General features: G+C 48.7%; 2 protein-coding genes across 2 annotated transcripts in view; one reads left to right on the top strand and one right to left on the bottom strand.

Moving 5' to 3' along the window:
• Positions 1–23,372, bottom strand: part of BPI (bactericidal permeability increasing protein) — a 127,084-nt gene that overhangs the window by 65,513 nt on the left and 38,199 nt on the right. The window lies entirely within an intron of this gene.
• The window catches only part of TGM2 (transglutaminase 2), a 42,464-nt gene continuing 33,797 nt past the window's right edge, over positions 14,706–23,372 (top strand). Inside the window, exon 1 of the mRNA XM_044985750.1 lies at positions 14,706–14,854. Within this exon, the coding sequence (XP_044841685.1) occupies positions 14,845–14,854 (10 nt within the window). The 5' untranslated portion in view covers positions 14,706–14,844. The remainder of the gene's footprint in view (positions 14,855–23,372) is intronic.

The following is a 23,372-nucleotide window of genomic DNA, read 5'->3' as shown; positions in this document are numbered from 1 at the left end:
TACTCTCCCCTCTCACTTCCACTGTATAAACTCTTCCCCCACTGTACGCCCTTCCAATACCCGTGGGCTGCTATCATGGCTTAGCCACGCTGTGCATGTTTAGCTCACTTGATCCTTTTCCTCCTGCGTCAGTCCCCCCACTCCCCTTAATCATTGCTGTTGCTCTTCTCTGAATTCCCTCCAGGAGTGAACACAATATTCCAGATGAGGCCGCACAAGGAATATATGTGTGTGTGTGTTTTTGTGATATTGTATATCGGGGGAAGGACAGATTCAGATCTCTTTTGCACAAGCTTATGTCTGAAATAGTGCCACTGGAATCAACCGAGTTGCACTAGATTTACGCCGGCGCATGTATCTGAGTTTAGAATCTGACCTGACAAAGTCCACTCTGAGACTTTTAAACAAGAAAGCTGCATAAGACGTTCAGTGAAAATTCTGAAGCTTATTGCCAATAAACACCCAGCTCTGAACCTGTTGCAAGAAACCACGCTGACAGCTATATGAGGTTGAATCAAGGTCACCATGTATGTTCCTCTTTTTGTTTTCCCAAAAGCTGGCAAAGTTCTCTAGCTGTTTCTGTTCTGCCTTGCTCCTATGGGGAGTGCTGACCTGACTCAGTACGGATGGTAGATGCACCCACAGCATTGTGACAAGTGGAAAAGAATCACCCCCAGGGACACTGCAGGCGAGACAGAGAAATGTCGATGTTCCGCTGCTCTGTGGCGTTTGTGCTTCAGGAACAGACCTCTGGCTCTGCTTCTCGGAGCTGCGCACACGTGGGGCCAGAGGGAGGGGAGAGAACAGGCCTGGTTCTCTGCAGCTCTAGTCCTGCCTTTGGTGCAGTAATGGAGTGGGAGCAAACCACTCCCTGTATCCTCGGGGTAGCCAGGGACCTGCCTGGCCCTTGGGTTAAGCAGAAGCAGCCGGGGGTTGCAGGGGCCACATGCCTGGCACACACAGTCAGAGGGCTGCCTGGAAGTGTTCGACCCAGGAGTTGGATTCAGCTCATGATAAAGAGAGTGGCTAGTCACAGAGTTCACATCTGGATCTGGTCTGCAACTCACCATTCACATCTATGGATTTCATTTGGGCAAATGAACGAATAGACCAAGGAACCTTCAATACCGTGGCCAGCTAAACAGTGATCAGAAAAACACTTTTACTCAAGTAGCTTCCAACCGCATTTCAATCTGCTTCAGCAATTTATTTATTTTTAATTACAAGCCAAAATGGGGCCTCTGGCACTGGAGCAGACTTTGTTAGATGCTATTTCCCTTCAAGAACAGAGAGGAATCTCCACCATCCCCACTTCTCTCCCCTGCAAAAAAGGCAGACAGCAAAGATCTGGGAAAAAACTGTAAAGCGGCTTCAGATTAGTTGGAACAACAGGGCCGGCGCAGGGTCAAAGGTCCAAAATCAGACACAGTCTGAGCTCAGTGAGTGAGGGGATGCCAAGGTTTGGGTTTTCCACAAAATTAGCTGAGTCAGGGAAAGCTCCATTCTCTGGCTGCCTGCTGGAAAGTTTGAATTGTACAGTTATTACCCTGAGCACCTTGCTGGTAAACACAAAGGCCATTGTTTGAAACTCCAGGGACTAAAGGAAGAGGGAAAGTCATTTTAACCTCTCTCTGTTTCTGTTTAGCCACTGAAACATGTGGCTAATAAATTCTGTAGCTCTCCTGCTGAGGTTGTGAGGCTCAATGCACTCATGTTTGAAAGCACTTTGAGATCCTTGGAAGATAGGTGCAAAGGTATCCTTACAAATCAAGTAACTAATGGGCAAATAGAGGCCTTTTGTTTTCTCTAGCAGACTCTTGGGGACTTACTTTCAAATATCACAGAGGTGTCAAATTCCTCAGGGATAAACAGGTTCAAAGATACGTAGGCTCCAAGGAGAATTGAACAAGACCATTTCCAATCAGGTTTTTTTGCCTTGAACTGTTTTGGAAGTGGCACTTGGGAGGTTGCAATTTGACCTAAGTTAGATTTATGTATTTCAATTTTCAAAAGAAACCTTGGGCCTGTTTTATAACTCAACCTGTCACTTGTTTGTCTTGCTCTGCAATCTTTCTGTTCCTCCCAGCAGCGCTAACAAATGACAACCAGCAAAGCTGGCATCCCGTGCCTTGGCACACCAGAGGGCCGCATGCCAGGGCTTATTCAATCAGTTGTGCTTTTGGATTGGACTGGAGCACTCCCTCCAAAAACTTAACAGGCTGAACCTACTGCCAATGCTGACCTTTCCAAGGGCCCGTCACAGCCAACGCTGCTGCAGGTTCCTCGGCTAGGATTCAAGAAGAGCTGACTGCTGTCACTGAGACCAGTTCTTCAGTAATCAGCATCTGTTAGGTCAAAGCCAACTCCCTGGCAAAGTGTCACTGTTGGGCACTGGGGATTTGCAAAGATGCCCCAGAGCCTGACGAGATCACACTAATAACTGGGAGACCCATTGCAATGGACTGAATTTAGCAGATTACCAAGCCGATGAAGAATTAAAATCCCCAGGGATACTAAGACCATCAGAACGGCCAGACTGGGTCAGCCCAAAGGTCCATCCAGCCCAGTATCCTGTCTGCCGACAGTGGCCAAAGCCAGGTGCCCCAGAGGGAGTGAACCTAACAGGTAATGCTCAAGTGATCTCTCTCCTGCCATCCCTCTCCATCCTCTGACAAACAGGCGAGGGACACCATTCCTTACCCATCCTGGCCAATAGCCATTCATGGACTTAACCACCATGATTTTATCCAGTTCTCTTTTAACACTGTTACTGTATCATCACGTGCAAACCAGAGAGCAATGTGCACACAGCCAAGAAAGTCTTTCACCAGCCACTGAAATGCAGCCACAGCTGAGGTGGGGGGCTGCCTGTAGACAATGCAGTTACCCTGCAGGAGAGGGGGACTTTGCTAACCACTCCGAGGGCTTGGCTACGCTTAAAAGGCTGCAGCAGCGAAGCCACTAGCTGCACCAGAGGGAGGGGCTCTCCTATTGGCACAGGAGAAGGGCCCGCACGTAGGCCCCGCTGATTCCCAACCCCCCGAGATAGACGATTTCATGTTCATTGAAGTAACTGACCCTACATTTAGAAAACAATAGGTTTTGCTGTACAACCAGAAGTTAACAGGGACTTCCAAGCAGACTCAACTTTATCTTAAAGAGGCCACTAATGAATAAAAGTGAAATCTCCAGGAGAGAGTGTGACCCTCTGTGCTGTGTGCCCATAACAAAATGGCTGTTACACTCTGCACACATGGAGATGGCTTAGAAATGCAAGTGCCCAACAAGCGATATTGCGCCAGTTCAACTAGGAAACTACCGAATTCTCCCTATATCACTGCTCAGGTAACGCCAATGAGAGTTTGGGGCTGGGCATTTTAAGGAGGAGCCTTGGCACGAGCTCTTCTGAGTGGACTGCAGAGAGCTGTGCCTGGTAGGACACGGGGGGAGGTCACACTGCTTGGAAGTCTCTTGTATTCCGCAGCACTTTACAGGATTTCGATATGTTACATGGGTCACAGGCCACTGCAGCCTCTACTGGGATGCCCCAGGTGGCCCTTGTAAAGGTGCCAGATACAGTGACAGGTTGGGAGGGGGACGTCAAGGAGGATTCTCGCGGCTGAGTTAGGGACCACGCTGCTGACTCCTAGAGCAGCACCAGCCCAGCCCTCCTCACTCCCTCCAAACCTGCTTGTGTCGCCCCAGTGCAGCTCTGTTCCCATCAGGCCAGGCAGTAACAGGACACACTGAGATCCCCAGGACATCAGCTGTCACCTGACTGAGCCCCACCTGCTGGCTGGTTTGCATTCTAAACAGTAATTTCCCATCATTCCCAGCCCTTGCCAGTAACATTACGTGTTTAGCTCTTCTACCAACAAACACCGCGTCTCCCGCTGCCCTGGCTCCGAGGCCAGATCAAATCACAGACGTAACCACACAGGAACTGCGAACAAAATGGTTCCACTTCCCGCTCCCGGGTCTTTCTGAAAGAATTTGGAAATCATTTGGAAGCAAAGGTTTGTGGTTCTCCTTATTTAAATAAAATCCACAGACCTTGGGCCTGAGAGTAAAGACCGTGATACAACAAATTCCCTTTAAATCTCTTTTTAAAAGGGTCCCAGAGCCTTCCTGTTTCATCAGAAATGAAGGCAACTCCAAACATGGCTCCAGTTCACAGGAACTTGTCTCTGCTGTTCTTGGGCCAGACGGAGGAGACTCAGGAGTCTGTGCTGGGGCCCACCTCTGCACCCTAACATAATACAGTCCTCACGCACCCCCCCCACCTCCCCATAGTCCCAACTAATTCAGAATGGCCCCACCCAGCACAGAACTTCTGCCTCCCCACCTAGGGCTACGCTGTGGACTCCGCATGGGGTCAGGTCTGGGAGAGTTTGTTGCCCGACTGGCTTTTTCATGCAGCCGCCTTGTGGGTCTAGGTGACCAAAGCCCCTGTGGAGCTGCTCTGCAGCCTGTGCTTGTGCTGGGATGACCGTATAAAGCACAAATAGCCTTCCTAGGTGTCTAAATAGCCAGAGGCCCCTACCACCTAGCTGTGCCAATACCTTGCTGCATGGCCCCCTCCCTTCCTGGGTCCATAGCCCAAAGTCCTGAGAGAATATTTAACTACGCGGGGTGTGATGCAGTACCTGCTGAACTCCCTTAGCTGTAAAGGAGACGAGAGCAGATCCCATGTTTGAGATGGGCTTAAATTCGGCCACAGCTGTCCTGAGTGGAGCTCTGGTAAATATTTTCAGCCCCCCTGGAGTTCATATACCATGTTGTGGGGAGGTACGTGAAGGGTTCCGGGAAATCCTCTATAAGAATTTATGCCCTGGACACAGGGAACAGCATTTCTGTCGAGAGATGGAGCCAGCTGAGGAGAGGAAGTTGGGCCACATGGAGTCTGGCTCCAGCACCAAGCTGCAGCTGGGGTGACAGCAATGACACCGCTGAGGGGGTGTGCAGAGAGCTGCATGCAGAGCTTCGAGAAGCAGCTCTCTCAAAAAGAACCTGCTCTGGTGCAGGCAGACAGGGCCTTTGGGCTTTGTTGTGGGCTTGGGATTTATTAAACTGACAGGTCTGAAATTTAACATCCAGCCAATCAACTGTCAGTGCCGAAGTCAAACCGGCCTTTACTCTGCCCCGAGGGAGCCGCGAGCCCTCAGACTTAGCTACCTCAGGTCGCCTCGTGTTTGGCTGGGCCCCGAGCCCGTGCCGGTGCCTGCAGCTGCCTGGTTGATGTAATGGGGACTGGCCAGTCCAAGCTGTGTCTGGAGGCGGTCGCTTGGCAGGCAAGGGAGAGCATCGCTCGGACATTGCACAATGTGAAATCCAAAACGAGCTGAGCTGCTCAGCACCTGACTTCCACGCAGGCCAGAGGGGAAAACAAGCCCTCAGTCAGAAAAGGCCTCCCGGTCTCTCCGCTTTCCTCTAGGAACCGGCCTCTGCCTTACACTGGGGGCATGAAAGTGGCTGATAAGCCCCTGATCACCCTGAGTTTTGTATGCCCTGATCAAAGCCCCAGCTCACCCTGCAGCAGGAGGAGCAGTGAGAGCCCAGCCCCCAGAACGCCTCCCCCAGATGCAGACTTAACAACCCTCTTGTACAATACAGCCCAGGCACTGGGCAGGCTAGAGGGCTGGCAATGAGGCACAGGGGCTGTCACCTCCGGGGCCCTGGTGCAAATCCAGCCCTGGGCGCTAGCGACTGACAGCCATTGAAACCTGACTGCTGCTCAGCGGAAAATGAGTGGTGAGCGTGGTCCAGGGCGGCGAGGTCAGTCCCGGGGACGTAGGCACTCACTCGGAGTGGGGGTGAGGGTGCCACCAGGGGCAGGGAAGTCACCCCAGCCTTCCCTTCTGGTAGGCAGCAGAATTTGAACCAGGGGCTCCTCCCACACATCCATGATTCACTTCCTACAGGATATTAACTCGCAGCGGGCTTGGCTAATTAACGGTGCTTGCAGCTTTATGGAGTCTTGTCTGGCTCTCTCTTGGGCGGGGGGCAGGACAGAGAACACACATGGCATCCACTAGAAACAGAGACCATGGCGCCCTGGCTACCTTGCCCCGGCTGCCCACTTGGCAGGTAGAACCGTTAACGTTTAGCTTGTCTGGCTTGTAAGTGTAGCACAGGCTACTCAGGTCACCACACTGCTGAGTCAGGATTCACCATCTCCAGTCATTACATCCCTCTTATCTCCCTTACGGACCTTCACCCGGTGCGCTGGACCTCATTGCCGTAGGTGAGCTGGGGGAGGGCACATGCCCAGCCCATCACTTCCTGTGCCAAGGGCAGGTCAGTTTGCCACATTGGTCCCAGGCAATGGGGGCCTCTGGGGAATCTGAGAAGAGTTGTGGTTCCCTGACAGGTGGCGTCTTTCCTCAGCCAGGTCCCCTCTCAGGTCCATTCCTATCATGGTTAAAGTACTTTTACACTTGCCCTTTATCAGTTCTAAAGCATTTTCCCAGGCACATGGACCAGAGGCTGCGTCTATAACTGCACTATTTTAAGGATGAATGTAATGAAATCCATTGGGCATGGGGCTGCAAGCCAGCCAGGGTTCCAATGGGCAGATACATATATTCCCTGCCAGCTCCATCTTCAGGAACCTAGGAATCACAATCAGTGACTGTGAAATGCTCAGGGAGATTAGACAGCTACAAAAACAGAAAACTCAGTACAAATGGGGGGTGCCAACTATCCCCATATTGACTGGGTGCATGTCACCTCAGGATGGGATGCAGAGATAAAATGTGTAGACACCATTAATGGCTGCTTCTTGGAGCAGCTAGTCCTGGAACCCACAAGAGGAGAGGCAATTCTTGACTGGCTCCTAAGTAGCACACAGGATCTGGTCCAAGAGGCGAATATAACTGAACCGTTTGGTAATAGTGACCATACTATAATTAAATTTCGCATTCTTGTAGGCAAGAAAATACCAAAATACCAAAGAAACCCATCTTAGAGGATCTTAAAGTGCTTTAGATCCTTAATGTGGGCCAGCTGTTGCTCCCTCCTCTGTTGCTGCGGAGGACTCCAGACCCATTAGAACTAGCATAGGAAGAGAACGAGACTTGGGAAACTACACAGACCCCCCTCCCAGCCATTGCACCCTTCAGAATAGAGCAGCGGGGTCTAGGGTAGCCATTTGTAGGGGCCTCTGTTGCCACTCCATGATGTATGACTAAGGGGAGGATTCCTGTCTCCCCAGCCCCCACAGCCTTGCTTCTTGAGCTGGGTGCATGGGGTAGCATTTAGTCAATGAATTAAAACGAGCATTAATGCAGTATTCCCATTGAGACACAGAACGTTCAGTCCTCAGAAAATAAATACTGGCTTAAAGATGAGATCTCAACAAATTTAACTCTAACCTTCATGTTTATAACTTAAAATAGTCTCACTTGCATACGGTCTGTAGTATTGGAAACTGTCTATCAGTTAATAAAATATATTGTATAATTGTCACGGAGTTCCTGGGTGATGCTCTGGAACTGCTCCCTATAAAGCCAGTCAGGACTTTGGGGAGCCTCCTCTCCCTTGGAGCAGCCTGTCTGCAGGGCAAGAAGCTCACACGGCTTCACCTCCTGGGTCTCTCCTTGGAGCATTCAGCATCCTCTGCCCCTCCGTGCGCTTCCCCCAGCGAGTCCGCCCCGGCGGGGTCCTGGGGAAGCCACAAGGTCCTGCACCCCCATGTCGCAGTCAGACGTGACTCTCAGCCAGCCAGTAACACAGAGGTTTATTAGATGACAGGAACACCGTCTAAAACAGAGCTTGTAGGTACAGAGAACAGGACCCCTCAGCCAGGTCCATTCTGGAGGGGGGGGTAGCGAGCCAGACACTCACATCTGCACTCACTCCTCATCCCCAGCCAGCTCCAAACTGATTCACCCTCCAGCCCCTCCTCCTCTGGGCTTTGTTCCTTTCCCGGGCCAGGGGTCACCTGATCTCTTTGTTCTCCGACACCTTTAGCTATCTCCTTGCAGGGGGGAAGGGCCCCGGCCATTAGTTGCCAGGAGAGAGTGCCAGCCATTTATGCACACTGGCCCTTTGCTCTGCAACAATCTCACCCCCTAGAGACTTAAGAAATGCATAGGGGAAACTGAGGCACCCACACACTATTCAGAGGAAACATTAAGAACAGTCCCAACTTTGTCACAATAATACAAACTGAAATCTCTTGCATACAGTAAATTATAGTAGAGTACATGCACTCTGCAGATTGATGTTAAAGTCTCCGTTAGATCTACAAAACAAGCCAAGTTTGAAAAAAATTGTTTTGGAGCCACATACCCCAAATCCAGCATAGTGTCCAAGAACACTCTTTCTGGATACCAAGGCACTTCAAGCACATGTTAGGGCTGCAGATTCTTTCCTTCAGCCCTGCCACGGCTTAGCACATTCTCATGAAAGCTAAAGTCAAACCCTTTCACTTGAGCTTTGCTCAGCATCTTCGGAACCCCTCCCCTCTTCCCATAGAATTCTGAATCAAGTTCAATGTCTCAGTCCTTATCTTCCAGGTGCTCCATGGCCTGGGCCCAGGTATATACAGGCCAGCCTAAAGCTCCGGGATAAAGACAATGATCAACAGCTCTGCTCCTCTGATACCATGGAACGCTCCACAGTAAGGGGAAAGCTTGTCTGTGCAGGACACAGCGATTTCTCAGGGCCTAGCCCCAGACTGTGGAACAAACTCCCTCAAGAACTAAGGACCATCACAGACCTCATCATCTCCCGCTCCAAGTGCAAGGGGCATTTCTTTGACCTGCCTTCTCTCAAATAAATACACAGCAATATGGATATTAAACAAACCAACCCTCCCAAACCAGACACTGCACTGTATGCACTTCTCCCCGCAGGGAGAGAATGGGAGAACAACGCCTGACACAGATGTAGTGACGCTGCTTAATGACAATGTTCGGATACTAGGGTGATGAGCGCGGCATAAGACTGCAACCGTCACCCACTAAATCACGAACACCATCTGCTCCCGGATTTCATTTGCCAGAAGTTGGGAGTGGGCAGCAGGGGATGTATCACTTGGTGATTCCCTGTTCTGTTCATTCCCTCTGGGGCACCTGGCACTGGCCACTGTCAGAAGCCAGGATACTGGGCTGGATGGACTGTGGATCTGACCAAGTGTGACCATTCTTATGTTCTTTGAAGATTTCCAGTACAAGTATTGACACTATCTGAAACCTGAGGAAACACGACTGTCTTTAAAGCTGCCTTTCCCCTGTGACCCATGTGAACAGCTGTTTCTTTTTGCTGTACGGTGCTCGGGTGGCACCATATAAAAGAATTCAGAGTGGAAGTCGTGTTAGTGGGTTTAGCCCACAAAAGCTTATGCCCAAATAAAAGTGTTAGTCTCTACGGTGCCACAAGGACTCCTCGCTCTTTTTGTATAAAAGAAGCTATTCAGCCGTTGTGGTTTTCCAGAGACACTCTACATGTTGATTTGCAAAGTGGGAGTTGACATTTTTCTGACCCTACTCACTCATCATATTTAATGGCACCTGCACGTAATATGAAATAATCTAAGAAAACAGGGCGACTTTTAACTGAGGGTGGATAACTTAGACAAATGACTAATGTACTGCCTCTTCTCATGGGCTTGCTATCCCGTCTGCATTGGAGGCTGAGTCAGGATCTACTGCTACAACAGAGTTAGTGTAGAGGTGAGCTGTTTGTCTAGTGTACACGCATCCAATAATGCAAATATTATTCAACCTGACAGTACAGTGATTTGGAAAGGCCAAGAATGTGCATACTTTGAGGAGGTGCCAGATTCAAAGGCGGGTGTGAGAGGAAAACACAATTGTATGCTATCCACCTTGAGCAAATTCCTGGCACCCAGCAGCGCAAATGCCTCCTAAAAGCCCTTGGCTTGCTAAGCAAAGTAAAAATAAGCATGTTGAGGTTTGCCTTTCCAGTGAATGGCGGATACCACTATAGTGTGCAGCAGAAGCTTGGATGAAGAGGACAGTAACATGAAGATTTTCTTCTTTCCTGAGATACTTTGTTCAAACTCACTTCCCGCAATGGTCCTTACTTTCTTCCCACAGCAGAAGACTTTTCAGTGTCCCTTGGGAACTCTGCTCACACTCAGTCTTTCACCAGTGTTGGAACGTAAGGCTGTCAAAACTTGCATTAGGCACTCAAAAAACTCAAGGACCGTGGGCAAAGCCTCAGATGCCGCAAAGCTGGCATAGCTGGCTTTACACTCTTAGTGCCTGGCGTCCTGTGGGTGAATCTAGTGCCCATAAATGTCCTTAAAAACTCAAGTCCTGATGTGCCCAAACTAAAAGGCTCCCCTACTAGGCATGAGAGAGTAGCTCAGTCTCTCACCCATTCAGTCCTTAGGTTGTCAATCAGCTGTTCATTCATCTGAATTGGCGACAGCAGTTGATGGGGTGTGGACATGGACTGACACCAGTAAACTCATTTCATATAGGCCACCAGTCGGCATCCAAACAGGAGGAGGGCCCTGTGGTTAAGGCACTAGCGTAGGACTTGGGAGCCAGGGCTCAAGTCCCTGCCCTGCCACAGCCTTCCTGTACAACTCTCTGGGGCTCACTTCCCCCTCTGTACAATGGTGATAACTCTGTCGTGCCACACACAGGTGTGTGAGGACAAATCCAGTCACAATTGTGAGGTGCTCAGATACTACAGTGATGATAGCCATGGCTGGCCAGATGGGAGCGACTGTTGGGCATTGCTGACCGAGACGATGTTTAACCCAACAATGAAAATAAAGATGAAATTCACCGTAGTCAGTGAATAGTCCTCACCGCCATCCAGTCCTCCTAATTTGTTTTCCTTCAAGCAGATGCACAAATACACACACATTACGGGGTAATGAACAGCTTGGGTTTCTGAGCAAAATGAAAGCAGAGTGAGAAAAGTCTGTTGGATGTGTTTTACATTTGCTTGGCTGAGATGCTCATTACTGGTCTATGGGCTGAACATTGCACAAAGCACATCCACAGCACAGCAGCTCAACGCGATGAGCACGAGTGAAGATAAGTGACAGAGAGCAGGACTGAAATGATTGCCTGTCGTGCTCTGCAGCGGACAGGGACAAACCCTGCACTCATTACTCTGGTACAGGGGGAATCAATTATTTTTTGTCAAGGTCCAAATTTCTTGGTCAAGGTTAGTCAAGGTCCAGAGAATAAAACAGAAATAAAATAACAATAAACAATAAATAATAATAATAATAATATAAAAATAAAAAGATGCTGTGGTCTGTTCAAAAGCACGTGGCGGTCCGGATTGACTACCCCTGCTCTGATATTTCTTATATTCATTCCCCTTGAGGCAAAAACCGCAAAGTCAACAGGAGTTTGCCTGAGTACAGACGTGAAGCATGTGGGCTGCACTGACACAACTGTAGTGAGCTGCATTCTCAATCGGATTTGAAGAGACACATTTTCCAAAATGTGCCTTAAAAACTGGGGGGTACCCCACCCCCTGGCAGATGCAAAAGCCTGCATTGGTGTGTGCCCAAATTGCCATGTACAAGAGAACCTGGGTGCTTTCAGCCCAAATACTCTATACATGGGTTGATCTGTGAACGGGTTCCACTTACACATCTTGGGGTGTATTTTTGGAGAATGCTTTGAAAAGTTGGCCCGATGTTACAATATGTGCAAGATCTAAGATCACGCAGGAGTGGATTCTATTACCTAGGAGGGTAACTAAAAAAGGCTCAGCAACCAAGGAAAGTACAATGTGCTGACAAAATACGAGCCCGAGCGAAAAGATAAAAGTGCAATGTGAGACATTTCAAACCGTTAGTAAATCACATCAACACTGTATAGGCAGGTGCTCAAACTCAGAGGCAGCTGACCATCCAAAAATAGGATTAAATTATCGGTCTGTTCTCTAATCCCAACTGCGTCCCAGAAAACAGCTCCCACAATGGCCCTATGCTACCACCATGCCCTAGGAGACACCTGGCCGGTGGAGGCGGCGGCATAAAGCAGATCCAGAGGGTGCTGAGGGCACTACTGCAGTTCCATAGCCTGGTTGTTTACCAGACCTACTGGTTGTATTCACTCATTGGGAATTACTGATTTTGACCCTCCTATAAGCTATTTAATTGCAACATAAAACATATGGAGCCAGGGGCACTGGAACAGTTTTTATAGTGGGGGCTGAGAGCCATTGGACCAAACTGTAAACCCTGCATGTGATGGAAACCCCTTCAAGCCGGGGGGTGCAGTAGCACCCCCAGCGCCCCTATGTATGGAGCCTGATCCACTGTGTTCCACCAGCTTTTGCGCCCGGGAAAGCCCATTGAACCGGCCTATCAGAGAGGAGACTCAGGACCATCCTGTATTGTCATTCCATGTGTGCTAGACGAGCTCTGCAGCCTAAGGGCTCCTGTATCGTTCTTACTTGGTACAAGCTGAGATGGGAAGATGAGGCAAATATTCTCGAGGCAGCTGATTTACATTACGCAGGATGAAAAGTGCAGACCATACGCCATGTGTTCCTCCTCAGGTCCATCAGCAATGCAGCTCCAGACATGGCTCCCCGACTCGATTCACCAGGATGCTGGAACTAACCACATCAGGTCACAAGGCTTCCGCTCAGCCAGGATTTATTGCACATTTAACCTTGTTCCCTGCCTCCCCTCCTGCGGGTTATGATGAATGGCCAGGCCCTTCCCAGCCACAGCTGGGCAGCTGGGTCATTACATCCATGCTGGGCTCTGCTTGCCTGCTTCATTTCATGCGCTGGGAGAGATTTCATTTCCAGAGGCCCCAGCCGGCCCTCTGCCATGTGAGACAGAACAGTGCCATATCTCTAGGACAATCAACTGCAAAGCATTTGTAAATACGAATAATTCAACTGGCTGAGCTAAATCCATCAGAGTTCATTTCCCCATGGCTGCTCCTCCCTCCATTGCACATGCTGGAACGCGGTATTGAACTCTAGAGCAGGGATTTCTTTTCGCAAAATCCCACACACTGATGTGAAAACAACCCAGCTCCTTGTGTGTTACCGAATCAGTCGGTGATTGTGTTTTCTCCCTGCTGGAGCGCTTCCCCCCCATCGTCAATGGAGAGCACGCCCAGCCGCCGTCCACCTGCCACCTAGCAGAGTAGCCATTTAGCGGGGAGGGAGAATGCCAGTGCTGCAGCCAGGTCAATTCATGGGCCACAGGGGCTGCAACAAAGTCATTTTTCAGCTTTGCAGTGGCAATGCAATTAGCTGTCGGCACCAGTGTAGAAAAGGCCAGGGCACGGACTCAGCACAGCTTTGGTGACAGTGGGGTTCTTCCACCACTGCAGAATTAGGAAAATAGTCCCTCTATTGCATAGCTTCTGCAGGAGGCCCAAGGCTATCTGCCGTTCGGCTTACAAGGTGGCACATCAGCCAAGCGCACAGAGGAGCTGGTGGAAGTTACGGCGGAACTAGACGGCATTTCAATCAGTTTCCATTACAGGGCAGCTCAGACATTACGGACAATAGCGAAAGTGTCAAATGTCAAAATCTCTCAACTAAAAACACAGGACACATTTTTCATGAAGATCTTCCAGTTCCAATGTTGTGGAGCAGGCCTCTCCCGCCACCCCGGGCTCCCATGAACTGCCCAGTGCTGGGACTGCCCAAATGAGAGGGAGACAGCAATCCATAAACCATGGTTGTCTGGTCCCAGGCGGCTTGTGAGCTAAATGCCCCAAAGTGCTGATTGGTTATGAATGATCCTGGAGCATGTTCACGAAGGGCCAGATCTGGAGAGGATTCAGAAAGAGGTGTCAATTACCCATCAGTGAGTGAGTCCAACCATCTCACTTCATGGATGGACCCTGAAGCTGCCGCTTGTGATTGATAGTCAGCACCAAAGTGCAGGAGCAGCAACACCTCCCATCCTGGGGAACCACCGAATGTTTAACCTTCACTCCCTCCCCGCGAGGGCTCAACTCTGTGGGTAGTTCCCTCCCTTCCCCCAAGAACTCAGCACCATTGACTGGTCACAAGCTCCCCCCGCAGGTTTGCTCACTACCTGTACTTGCAAATGGTTTTCCTGAGGTACCAAAAGCAGCCAATTCCCGCAGTCAAAGGCCACAGCAACTGGCCCAAAGGATTCTGGGTTGTGGCTGAGGGGGAGAATGTGGGGTTGCAGTCTGAAAAGAGCACAACCCCAGTGCTTCACGCTGCCGACCCATTCTCCCAGTTAGCCCGTGGGGTGGTGGGTGGAGGAGGGTCTGATGTGAGGAATACAAGGTGTCCGCCATGTTTTTCCTGGGGAGAGCACATCTCCTCCCAGTGTTCCCTTTCCCTTTAACGGCCTGTGCAGATAAGGGGGATACAGTCTTCAGACCAGCTAACTAAAAGGGAAAGCCCCACCTACCGAGGTTTGTGACTAGCCTCCTCAGGCACTGCACACGAGCCCCACTTTCATAGGATGACATAAGAAATTCCTTCTCTGAAACTGGGGAAAGAATTTCACAACATTGACCAGCGAGAGCGGCTATTCATCTGCAATGTCCCCACACTGGCTCTTTCTGCGTGTGTCACTTATCTGTATATTTTTAGCATGTGTGGGGGGAAGTGAGCTATTACAGACCTGCTTTTGTCACAAATCCATGCTCAACGTTGAAAAAAAAATAGGTGGATTTAGTTTTTCTTGGAAACAGTGGGGTTTTTTCCAGTTCTTGCTTAGGTTCCACCATCCACCCAGATGAGGGGGTGTGTGCTGTGTGTGCCTGTATAAAGGAAGAGCACAACTAGTGAGGGTGGGAGGAGATAAACCATCAGCTCCTTGTTCATAGCTGTAGGCACGCCAAGCAGAAAGCAAGCAGAGTAAACGGGATTCCAAGGCTGGACACCATGGCTGAAGGTAAAGCTGCAGAACGGCACGTTGCCAGAGGCTGCATTTCAGCAAAACTTGACAACTTTTTTATAATTCTTCTAAATCAGAAATGTTTTGCTTGGTTATAGTGAACTTTGCAAAGTATCTATGTAAGGGTGGGCAGTGATATCAGTGGGTCGGTATGTATCTGTGTGCATAAGTTCTACTTTAAAAGTTGAGGAGTATTACATCTGTTCAGTTAGCTCAGGCTGGAACATTAAGCAAGCTCCTTTATGTCAACTGCATTTGTTTGTATTTCTGGAACTTATTGAAACTGAATGGCAAACTCTTGACTCCAGTGCAGAATACTCAGACATGCCAAAGATTAAAATAGAAGACAGTTATGATCAGGAGGAAACTATTTTGAGTTAATTTTGTTCTTTACCATAACTACAGTAATTTGCTATTGTTTTAATAACGCCAATGCTGTAAAGAGTGAAATTTTAAAATACTGTTTGAAATTGCAGCTCCCTTTCAGCAGGACACTGCAGAGAGCTGCTCTAAAAATATTTGCTTTAAGTCTCACCCTATTTTTAAAGAGAGTTATCTAAATAAAGCCATAAAAAAAACCCTTCTAAGCCTTTAGAAATCCCTCTGACACATAGCTGGCTTTTGTGTGTAGTCTTTCACTGGGTAAAGAATACTTTCTTCTCTAGATCTTTCACAGTGGAAAGAGGTAAATAGAACATTCCCCAAGGATCTGTTCTGGGACCAGTGCTGTTAACATACCCAAAAATGATTTGGTAAAGGGGGTAAACAGGGAGGTGGCAAAGTTTGCAGATGATACAAAATTATTCAAGATAGTGAAGTCCTAAACTGATTGTGAAGAGTTACAAAGGGATCTCACTAAACTGGGTGACTGGGCAACAAAATGGCAGATGAAATTCAATGTTGGTAAGTGCAAAGTAATGCACATTGGAAAACATAATCCCAACTATACATACAAAACGATGGGGTCTAAATTAGCTGTTACCACTCAAGAAAGAGATCTTGGCGTCACTGTGGATAGTGCTCTGATCAATGTGCAGCAGCAGTCAAAATTCCTAACAGAATGTTAGGAACCACTGGGAAGGGGATAGACGAAAACATCCTATTAAAGTTCACCCCTCCTTGAATAGTGCATGCCGTTCTGGTCACCCCATCTCAACAAAGATATATTAGAACTGGGAAAAGTGCAGAAAAGGGCAGCAGAAATGGTTAGGGGGATGGAACAGCGTCCACACACGGAGAGATTAAAACACTGGGAGTGTCCAGTTTCAAAACGAGACAACTGAGGGGAGATGGGGTCCCTTAAAGCATGCCTAGTGCGGAGAAGTAGACAAGGAAGCGTTATTTACCTCTTTGCATAAGACAAGAACGAGGGTCACCCAATGGATGTAATAAGCAGCAGGTTTAAAACTAACAGAAGGAAGTACTTCTTTACCCAACAGTCAGTCAACCTGTGGAACTCACTGCCAGGGGATGTTGTGGAGGCAAAAAGTATAATTGGGCTCAAGAAAGAACTAGATAAGTTCATGGAGGACAGGTCCATCAATGGCTATTAACCAAGAGGGCCAGGGATGTAGCCACATGCTCTGGGTGTCCCTAAACCTCTGACAGCCAGAAGCTGGGACTGAACAACAGGGGATTGATCACTCGATAATTGCTGTGCTCTGTTCATTCCCTCTGAAGCACCTGGCATCAGCCATTGTTGGAAGACTGGCTACTGGGCTAGATGGACCATTAGTCTGACCCAGTCTGGCCGTTCTTATCTTCTTATGAAATAATATTTACCATGTCAGATTCTGATCAGTGTGTAGCCCTTTTTGTTCAGTCTATGGTCAGTGAGACAAGGCAATACAGGCTCAGCATTATTATGTGGCATCAGAGCCCATCCTAAAGCAAGCGACTGTGTCCTATGGCTGAGTGTGGAGGTGCAGATAGGCAGGTGAGAGACATGCCAAATCCACAACAGTGACAAAAACAAACAGGGAAGTTAATTCAGTTTAGCCGCCTGGGATCTCAGTGACAAGACCAGGTTTTATTAAATCGCGTCCCAAGACAAAATAAAAATGAATGAAAGAGGAGGAGCCAGCAATGGCATTGCAGTGACTGCACCCTAAGGAAAACAGGGTCAGAACTGACTGTGGCACCGAGAGAGCTGGGCCTGCTTTAAACCCTCTGACTGCTCATCACTTTGAGAGGAGTCTGAAGACCCTCATCCTTCATTTTCCCTCAGGATGATGAAAAGCAGGATCCCTTCCATCAGAGATTGGACCAAATTATATGCGGGCGTAAATGGGGAAAACTCCACTGAGGTCACCAGAGAATGTTGCTTCTGGCATTTCTCTTCCGGGAGGGCCCTCACCTGGGCCCTCGGCTTGGGCTGTTCCTGGGAGAAGGTGGAACTGAAGTTTTCCATGAGCTCCTCTTCCTCTGTCTTTGTGCTCACAGGGACCCTCCCATGCTGTGTCCAACTTCCAAGCACTCCCACGTCTTTCAAAATAGAAACAAACACTGACAATCTCTCTCTGCGTCTCCTGCTGCTAGATGCCAGGAAGAGCTTAGTTCAGAGCTGGTTTGTGTATGTTTAAAGTGCAAGTATGTCTAGGGAAAACAAGGGTGAAAAGGGGAGTTACATGTTTTGATGTGAACACAGCAAGGCTTGTGGCCATTCTTCTCTCTCGCAGGAGTGAGCCCCAGAGTCTAAGTCTGACTCTCCAATGCACAAAGCAAAGACAACTCAAAAAACCAGAAGAGAAAAACCCTTCTAATCTCTTTCCTGGCAGCTGTCCTAGGGGTTAGTTATAACAGTAGGAAATAGAAGTCTGGCAGACAGAAATTTGACTGTTTAACTGGTGTCCTGTTACATTTAAAGGATTTTAAAACACAGGGAAAATGGAACTGGAATGTTAAGGTATTTCATTCCACTCATGGCCTTGTGAACATTGTAATACCTGCAGTGACTAGCATGCAGACATCCAGGAAGAGCTCTGCAAACATCCTAGTATATGTTTTCATCAATTTAATAACTAAGGAATAAACTGGTTGTTACTGATCAAAGAGGCCAACAGAATACAAGTTTGGAGTTACCAGCTCAGGCTGGTTTTTTGAGCCAAAAATCATTTTTTGGAATTCCTCTCTCTAACGCACTTTCTCTGACTTGGCCCAAATTTTCTGGCAGAGTCTAGCTTGATATAAGATCCTACGCATGTAATTGGGCGCAGTTTTCGCTAAATCAGGGGCAGGGGCGGCTCTATGTATTTTGCCACCCCAAGCACGGCAGGCAGGTGGCTTTTGGCGGCGCACCGGTGGGAGGTCCACTGGTAACGCGGATTCGGCGGCATGCCTGTGGGAGGTCTGCCGGTCCCACGGCTTCGGCACACCCACTGCCAAATTGCCGCTGAAACCGCGGGACCGGTGGACCTCCTGCAGGGGCGCTGCCAAAGGCAGCCTGACTGCCGCCCTCACAGTGACCGGCAGCCCCCCCCGCGGCTTGCCACCCCAGGCACAAGCTTGGAGCACTGTTGCCTGGAGCCGCCCCTGATCAGGAGTGAAATGGGTAAAATGGAAGTCTCCCTTCAGTTTGTTCTCCACTGGTCACACTCCTGCAGCTCGGCAGCCCGATGGAATCATTTTGATTACGGGCAAGCTACGCTTTCTCCATAACTCCATCTATCTAGATCTCTTAGGTTTTACCGCGAGAGCCTCCTACCAGGGAAAGCAATTATTTCTCTCGCACACACCCTTCCCTGCTGGCAAGCAACAGGGCTGACTTTGTGGGAAGGTTTTGGGGGCATATCCATAAGCAGGAACGTGAGGGCACTATTGCAAGAAAGCCTTTTGCTCTGGGTGTGGCAATGTCAGAGGTCTTCCTTTTTTCACCTTCCTATAGCAACGGGTTTCTGCAGCTCTCTCCCTTCCTCCTTCTGGCCACCATTCGGCCCCTTGCCTAGGGCAGTGGCTCTCAGCCCTTCCAGAGGACTGGACCCCTTTCAGGAGGCTGATCTGTCTTGCTGGTTTCACCTCGCTTAAAAACGACTTGCTCAGAAAATCAGACATGAAAATACAAAAAGGTCACAGCCACTAGTACTGAACAATGGCTGAGTTTCTCCCTGTTACCATAGAATTATAAAATAAATCAATTGGAATATAAATACTGTACTTCCATTTCAGTGTATCGTAGACAGAGCCATATAAACAAGTCATTGTATGAAATTTGAGTTTGTTCTGACTTGGCTAGTGCTTTTCCTGTAGCCTGTTGTAAAACTAGGCAAATTTTACTAGATGAGGTGCTGTCCCCCCCGGAAGACCCCTGCGTCCCCCTGGGGTAGCATACCCCTGGCTGAGAACCACTGCTCTAGCTGACCGATTGCTGAGAGAGGATGAGAGCAAAGCAGCAGTGAGCCGAGCAGCCCCAGCCCTGTCAGCACTTGCTCCATAAATCAGGCCCTGGTTTTCCAGCTCAGGTACTCTGGCACTGAACTTGCTATGTGTTCTCCTACATTAAATACTTTCACTTATTCTGGCAACTAATCTGCCTGACTGCAATGCATTCACGGCTCGCTAGCCTGGAACAAGGATGAATGATATCGCATTGCCCCAGGAAACCACGCTGAAACAACGGGTAATGGTGCTGTCTGATTATCACCGGCTGCCGAGCACAGGCCCTGCTTACACCAGTGCCTCTCTGCCCTACCGCCACAAGAGCACGCCCTGCAGAATGCCGCAGGCCACTCAGTCAGACATCCCTTTTTGCAGTACGTTTATGGGCAGGCTCTCCGAAAACAGGAAACTTCCTGTCAGCCTGACCAAGGGCACAGGGAACATCCAAAGCCAAGCGTTCCCCAAGCTCAGAAATGCTTCTCTCTCTCGGGGGGAAAACAACCCAGACAACTTGGCAGCGGAAGCCTGAAGCCAAACTCCTCCGGAGGCAGGAAGGATGAGCGCTGCCCTCTCTGCTGCTGGCCCTCTGCAAGTCTCTCCTGTCCTTGAATCCCGATGGACCCAGTGCAGCTCCGTGGCACTCCTTTGGCCTGGCCTCAGGCCTCTCCGCTGTTGTATCATTAAGAGCAGAAGCCTAGTGCAAGGTTCTGGCTCAGAACCAAGGGGAAGCTCGGCATTCCACTCCCAGCTCTACCGCTGACTGGCTGCGTGACATTAGGCACCATGTTTCCTTTCTGTGCGCCTCAGTTTACTCCCTGGTGGAACGGGGAATGTAACGTGCGTCAGCTCTGTAAGGTTCTTTGAGATCGACGCAGGAAGAGCGCTGGGTAAGTTCTATGGGTGGTACCAAACCGGGGCAGCCACAGCGATTGTAACTGTGTCACACGTCTCTGTGTCTTGGGAGAAGGGAGAGTGAGGAGGAGATTAGCAAACTCCTCCCCCGGCCCTAGTGATGATCCAAAGGAGCTTTTAGCCCAAAGACACCCAGGATTCTGCCTCTCTCTCCCCCACAAGCAGATTGCTTACATTATTAATTAGTTTCAGTTTGCTCCTGGGAGCTTTGGCCATGGTGAAAGAACAGTGGTGAAAGATCAGGTTAAGGACAATTTAGAAAAGTTGGACATGCACAAGTCCATGGGTCCAGATTTTATGCATCCAAGGGTGCTGAGGGAGTTGGCTGATGTGATTGCAGAGCCATTGGCCATTATCTTTGCAAATTCATGGCAATCGGGGGCGGTCCCGGACGATTGGAAAAAGACAAATATAGTGCCAATATTTTAAAAAGGGAAAAAAGCGAACCCAGGGAATGGCAAAATCATGGAGCAGGTCCTCAAGGAATCCATTTTGAAGCACTTGGAGGAGAGAAAGTTGATTGGGAACAGTCAACATGGATTCACCAGGGGCAAGTCATGCCTAACCAACCTGATTGCCTACTATGATGAGATCACTGGCTCTGTGGATATGGGGAAAGTGGTGGATGTGATATATCTTGACTTTAAAAGCAGCAAAGAGTCTAGTGGCACCTTATAGACTAACAGACGTTTTGGAGCATGAGCTTTCGTGGGTGAATACCCACTTCGTTGGATGCAAGAGTCTTGACTTTAGCAAAGCTTTTGATACAGTCTCCCACAGTATTCTTGACAGCAAGGTAAAGAAGTATGGATTGGATGAATAGACTATAAGGTGGATAGAAAGCTGGCTAGATTGTTGGTTCAGTGGGTAGTGATCAATGGCTCAATGTCTAGTTGGCAGCCAGTATCAAGCAGAGTGCCCCAGAGGTCGGTTCTGGGGACGGTTTTGTTCAACAGCTTTATTAATGATCTGGATGATGGGATTCATTGCAACCTCAGCAAGTTCGTGGATGACATTAAGCTGAGGGCAGAGGTGGATATGCTGGAGGGTAGGGATAGGGGCCAGAGTGACCTAGACAAATTGGAGGATTGGGCCAAAAGAAATCTGATGAGGTTCAACAAGGACAAGTGCAGAGTCCTGCACTTAGGAAGGAAGAATCCCATGCACTGCTACAGACTAGGGACTGACTGGCTAAGCAGCAGTTCTGCGGAAAAGGACCTGGGGGTTACAGTGGACGAGTAGCTGGATATGAGTCAGCAGTGTGCCCTTGTAGCCAAGAAGGTCAACGGCATATTGGGCTGCATTAGTAGGAGCATTGCCAGCAGATCGAGGGAAGTGATTATTCCCCTCTATTCGGCACTGGTGAGGCCAGATCTGGAGTATTGTGTTCTGTTTTGGGCCCCACACTACAAGAAGGATGTGAAAAAACTGGAAAGAGTCCAGTGGAGGACAACAAAAATGATTAGGGGGCTGGAGCACATGACTTACGAGGAGAGGCTGAGGGAACTGGGGTTATTTAGTCTGGAGAAGAGAAGAGTGAGGGGGGATTTGATAGCAGCCTTCAACTACCTGAAAGGGGGGTTCCAAAGAAGATGAAGCTCGGCTGTTCTCAGTGGCGGCAGATGACAGAACAAGGAGCAATGGTCTCAACTTGCAGTGGGGGAGGTCTAGATTGGATATTAGGAAACACTGTTTCACTAGGAGGGTGGTGAAGCATTGGAATGGGTTCCCTAGGGAGGTGGTGGAATCTCCTTCCTTAGAGGTTTTTAAGGCCCGGCTTGACAAAGCCCTGGCTGGGATGATTTAGTTGGGATTGGTCCTGCTTTGAGCAGGGGGTTGGACTAGATGACCTCCTGAGGTCTCTTCGAACCTTAATATGCTGTGATTCTATGATTCATGGTGGGAAGCTATTTTCCTAACTGCTGAGCCAATCGACCCCTGTGAGGCAGGCACACTAAAAGGACAGATAACCCGGGAGTTCAGACAGGTTTCATTTCCATGCTAGAATGCAGAGGAGATGTGTGCATGCTGTGTGTGCATGTATGTATGTTGTGTAGGTACATGTATGTACGCTGTGTGTATGCACAGGTGCACAGATTCCAAGGCCAGAACAGATCATTGTGATCACCTAGTCTCACTTCCTGCACAGAACAGGCCATAGAACTTCCCCAAAGTAATTCCTAGTGCAGGTCTTTTAGAAAAACGTCCAAAATGGTCAGTGATGGAGAATCCACCATGACTTGGTAAGTTGTTCCAATGGTAAATTACCCTGACTGTCAAACACTTACACCTTATTTCCAGTCTGAATGTGTCTAGCTTCAACTTTCAGCCATTGGATCATGTTATACCCTTATCTGCTAGATTAAAAAGCCCATTATTAAATATTTGTTCCCCATGTAGGTACTTACAGGCAGTAATCAAGCCACCCCTTAACTTTCTCTATGTTAAGCTAAATAGGTTGAGCTCCTTGAGTCTATCACGATACGGCTTGTTTTCTATCCATTCTTGTGGCTCTTCTCTGAATCCTCTCCAATTTATCAGCTTCCTTCTTGAATTGTGGGCACCAGAACTGGACACAGGATTCTAGCAGTGGTCACACAAGTGCCGAATACAGAGGGAAAATAACCTCTCTGCTCCTACTCGAGATTCCCCTGTTCGTGCATTCCAGGATTGCATTGACTCTTTTGGCCACAGCCTCCCACTGGGAGCACATATTCAGCTGATTATCCACCATGATCCCCAAATCTTTCTCAGAGTAACTGCTTCCCAGGATAGGGTTCTCCCATCCTGAAAGTATGGCCTGCATTCTTTGTTCCCAGATGTGTATATTTATATTTAGCCATATTAAAACACATATAGTTTGCTTTCACCCAGTTTACTGAGCAATTTAGATCGCTCTGAATCAGTGATCTGTCCTCTTCATTATTTACCACTCCTACAATTTTTGTGTCATCTGCAAACTTTACCAAGGATGATTTTATGTTTTTTTCCAAGTCATTGATAAAAAGATTAAATAGTGTATGGCCAAGAACTGATCTCTGGGGGACCCTACTGGAAACAGTCCTGGATGAAGTTTCCCCATTTACAAGCTACTTTTGGAGACCTATCAGTTAGCCAGTTTTTAATCCATTTCATGTGTGCCATGTTAATTTTATATCATTCTAGTTTTTTAATCAAAATATCATGTGGTGCCAAGTAAAATGCCTTACAGAAGTCTACGTATATTACA

The sequence above is a fragment of the Mauremys mutica genome, chromosome 13 (genome assembly GCF_020497125.1).
Source record: "Mauremys mutica isolate MM-2020 ecotype Southern chromosome 13, ASM2049712v1, whole genome shotgun sequence".
Lineage (NCBI taxonomy): Eukaryota > Metazoa > Chordata > Testudines > Geoemydidae > Mauremys > Mauremys mutica.
This window is presented reverse-complemented; position numbering and strand designations above follow the sequence as displayed.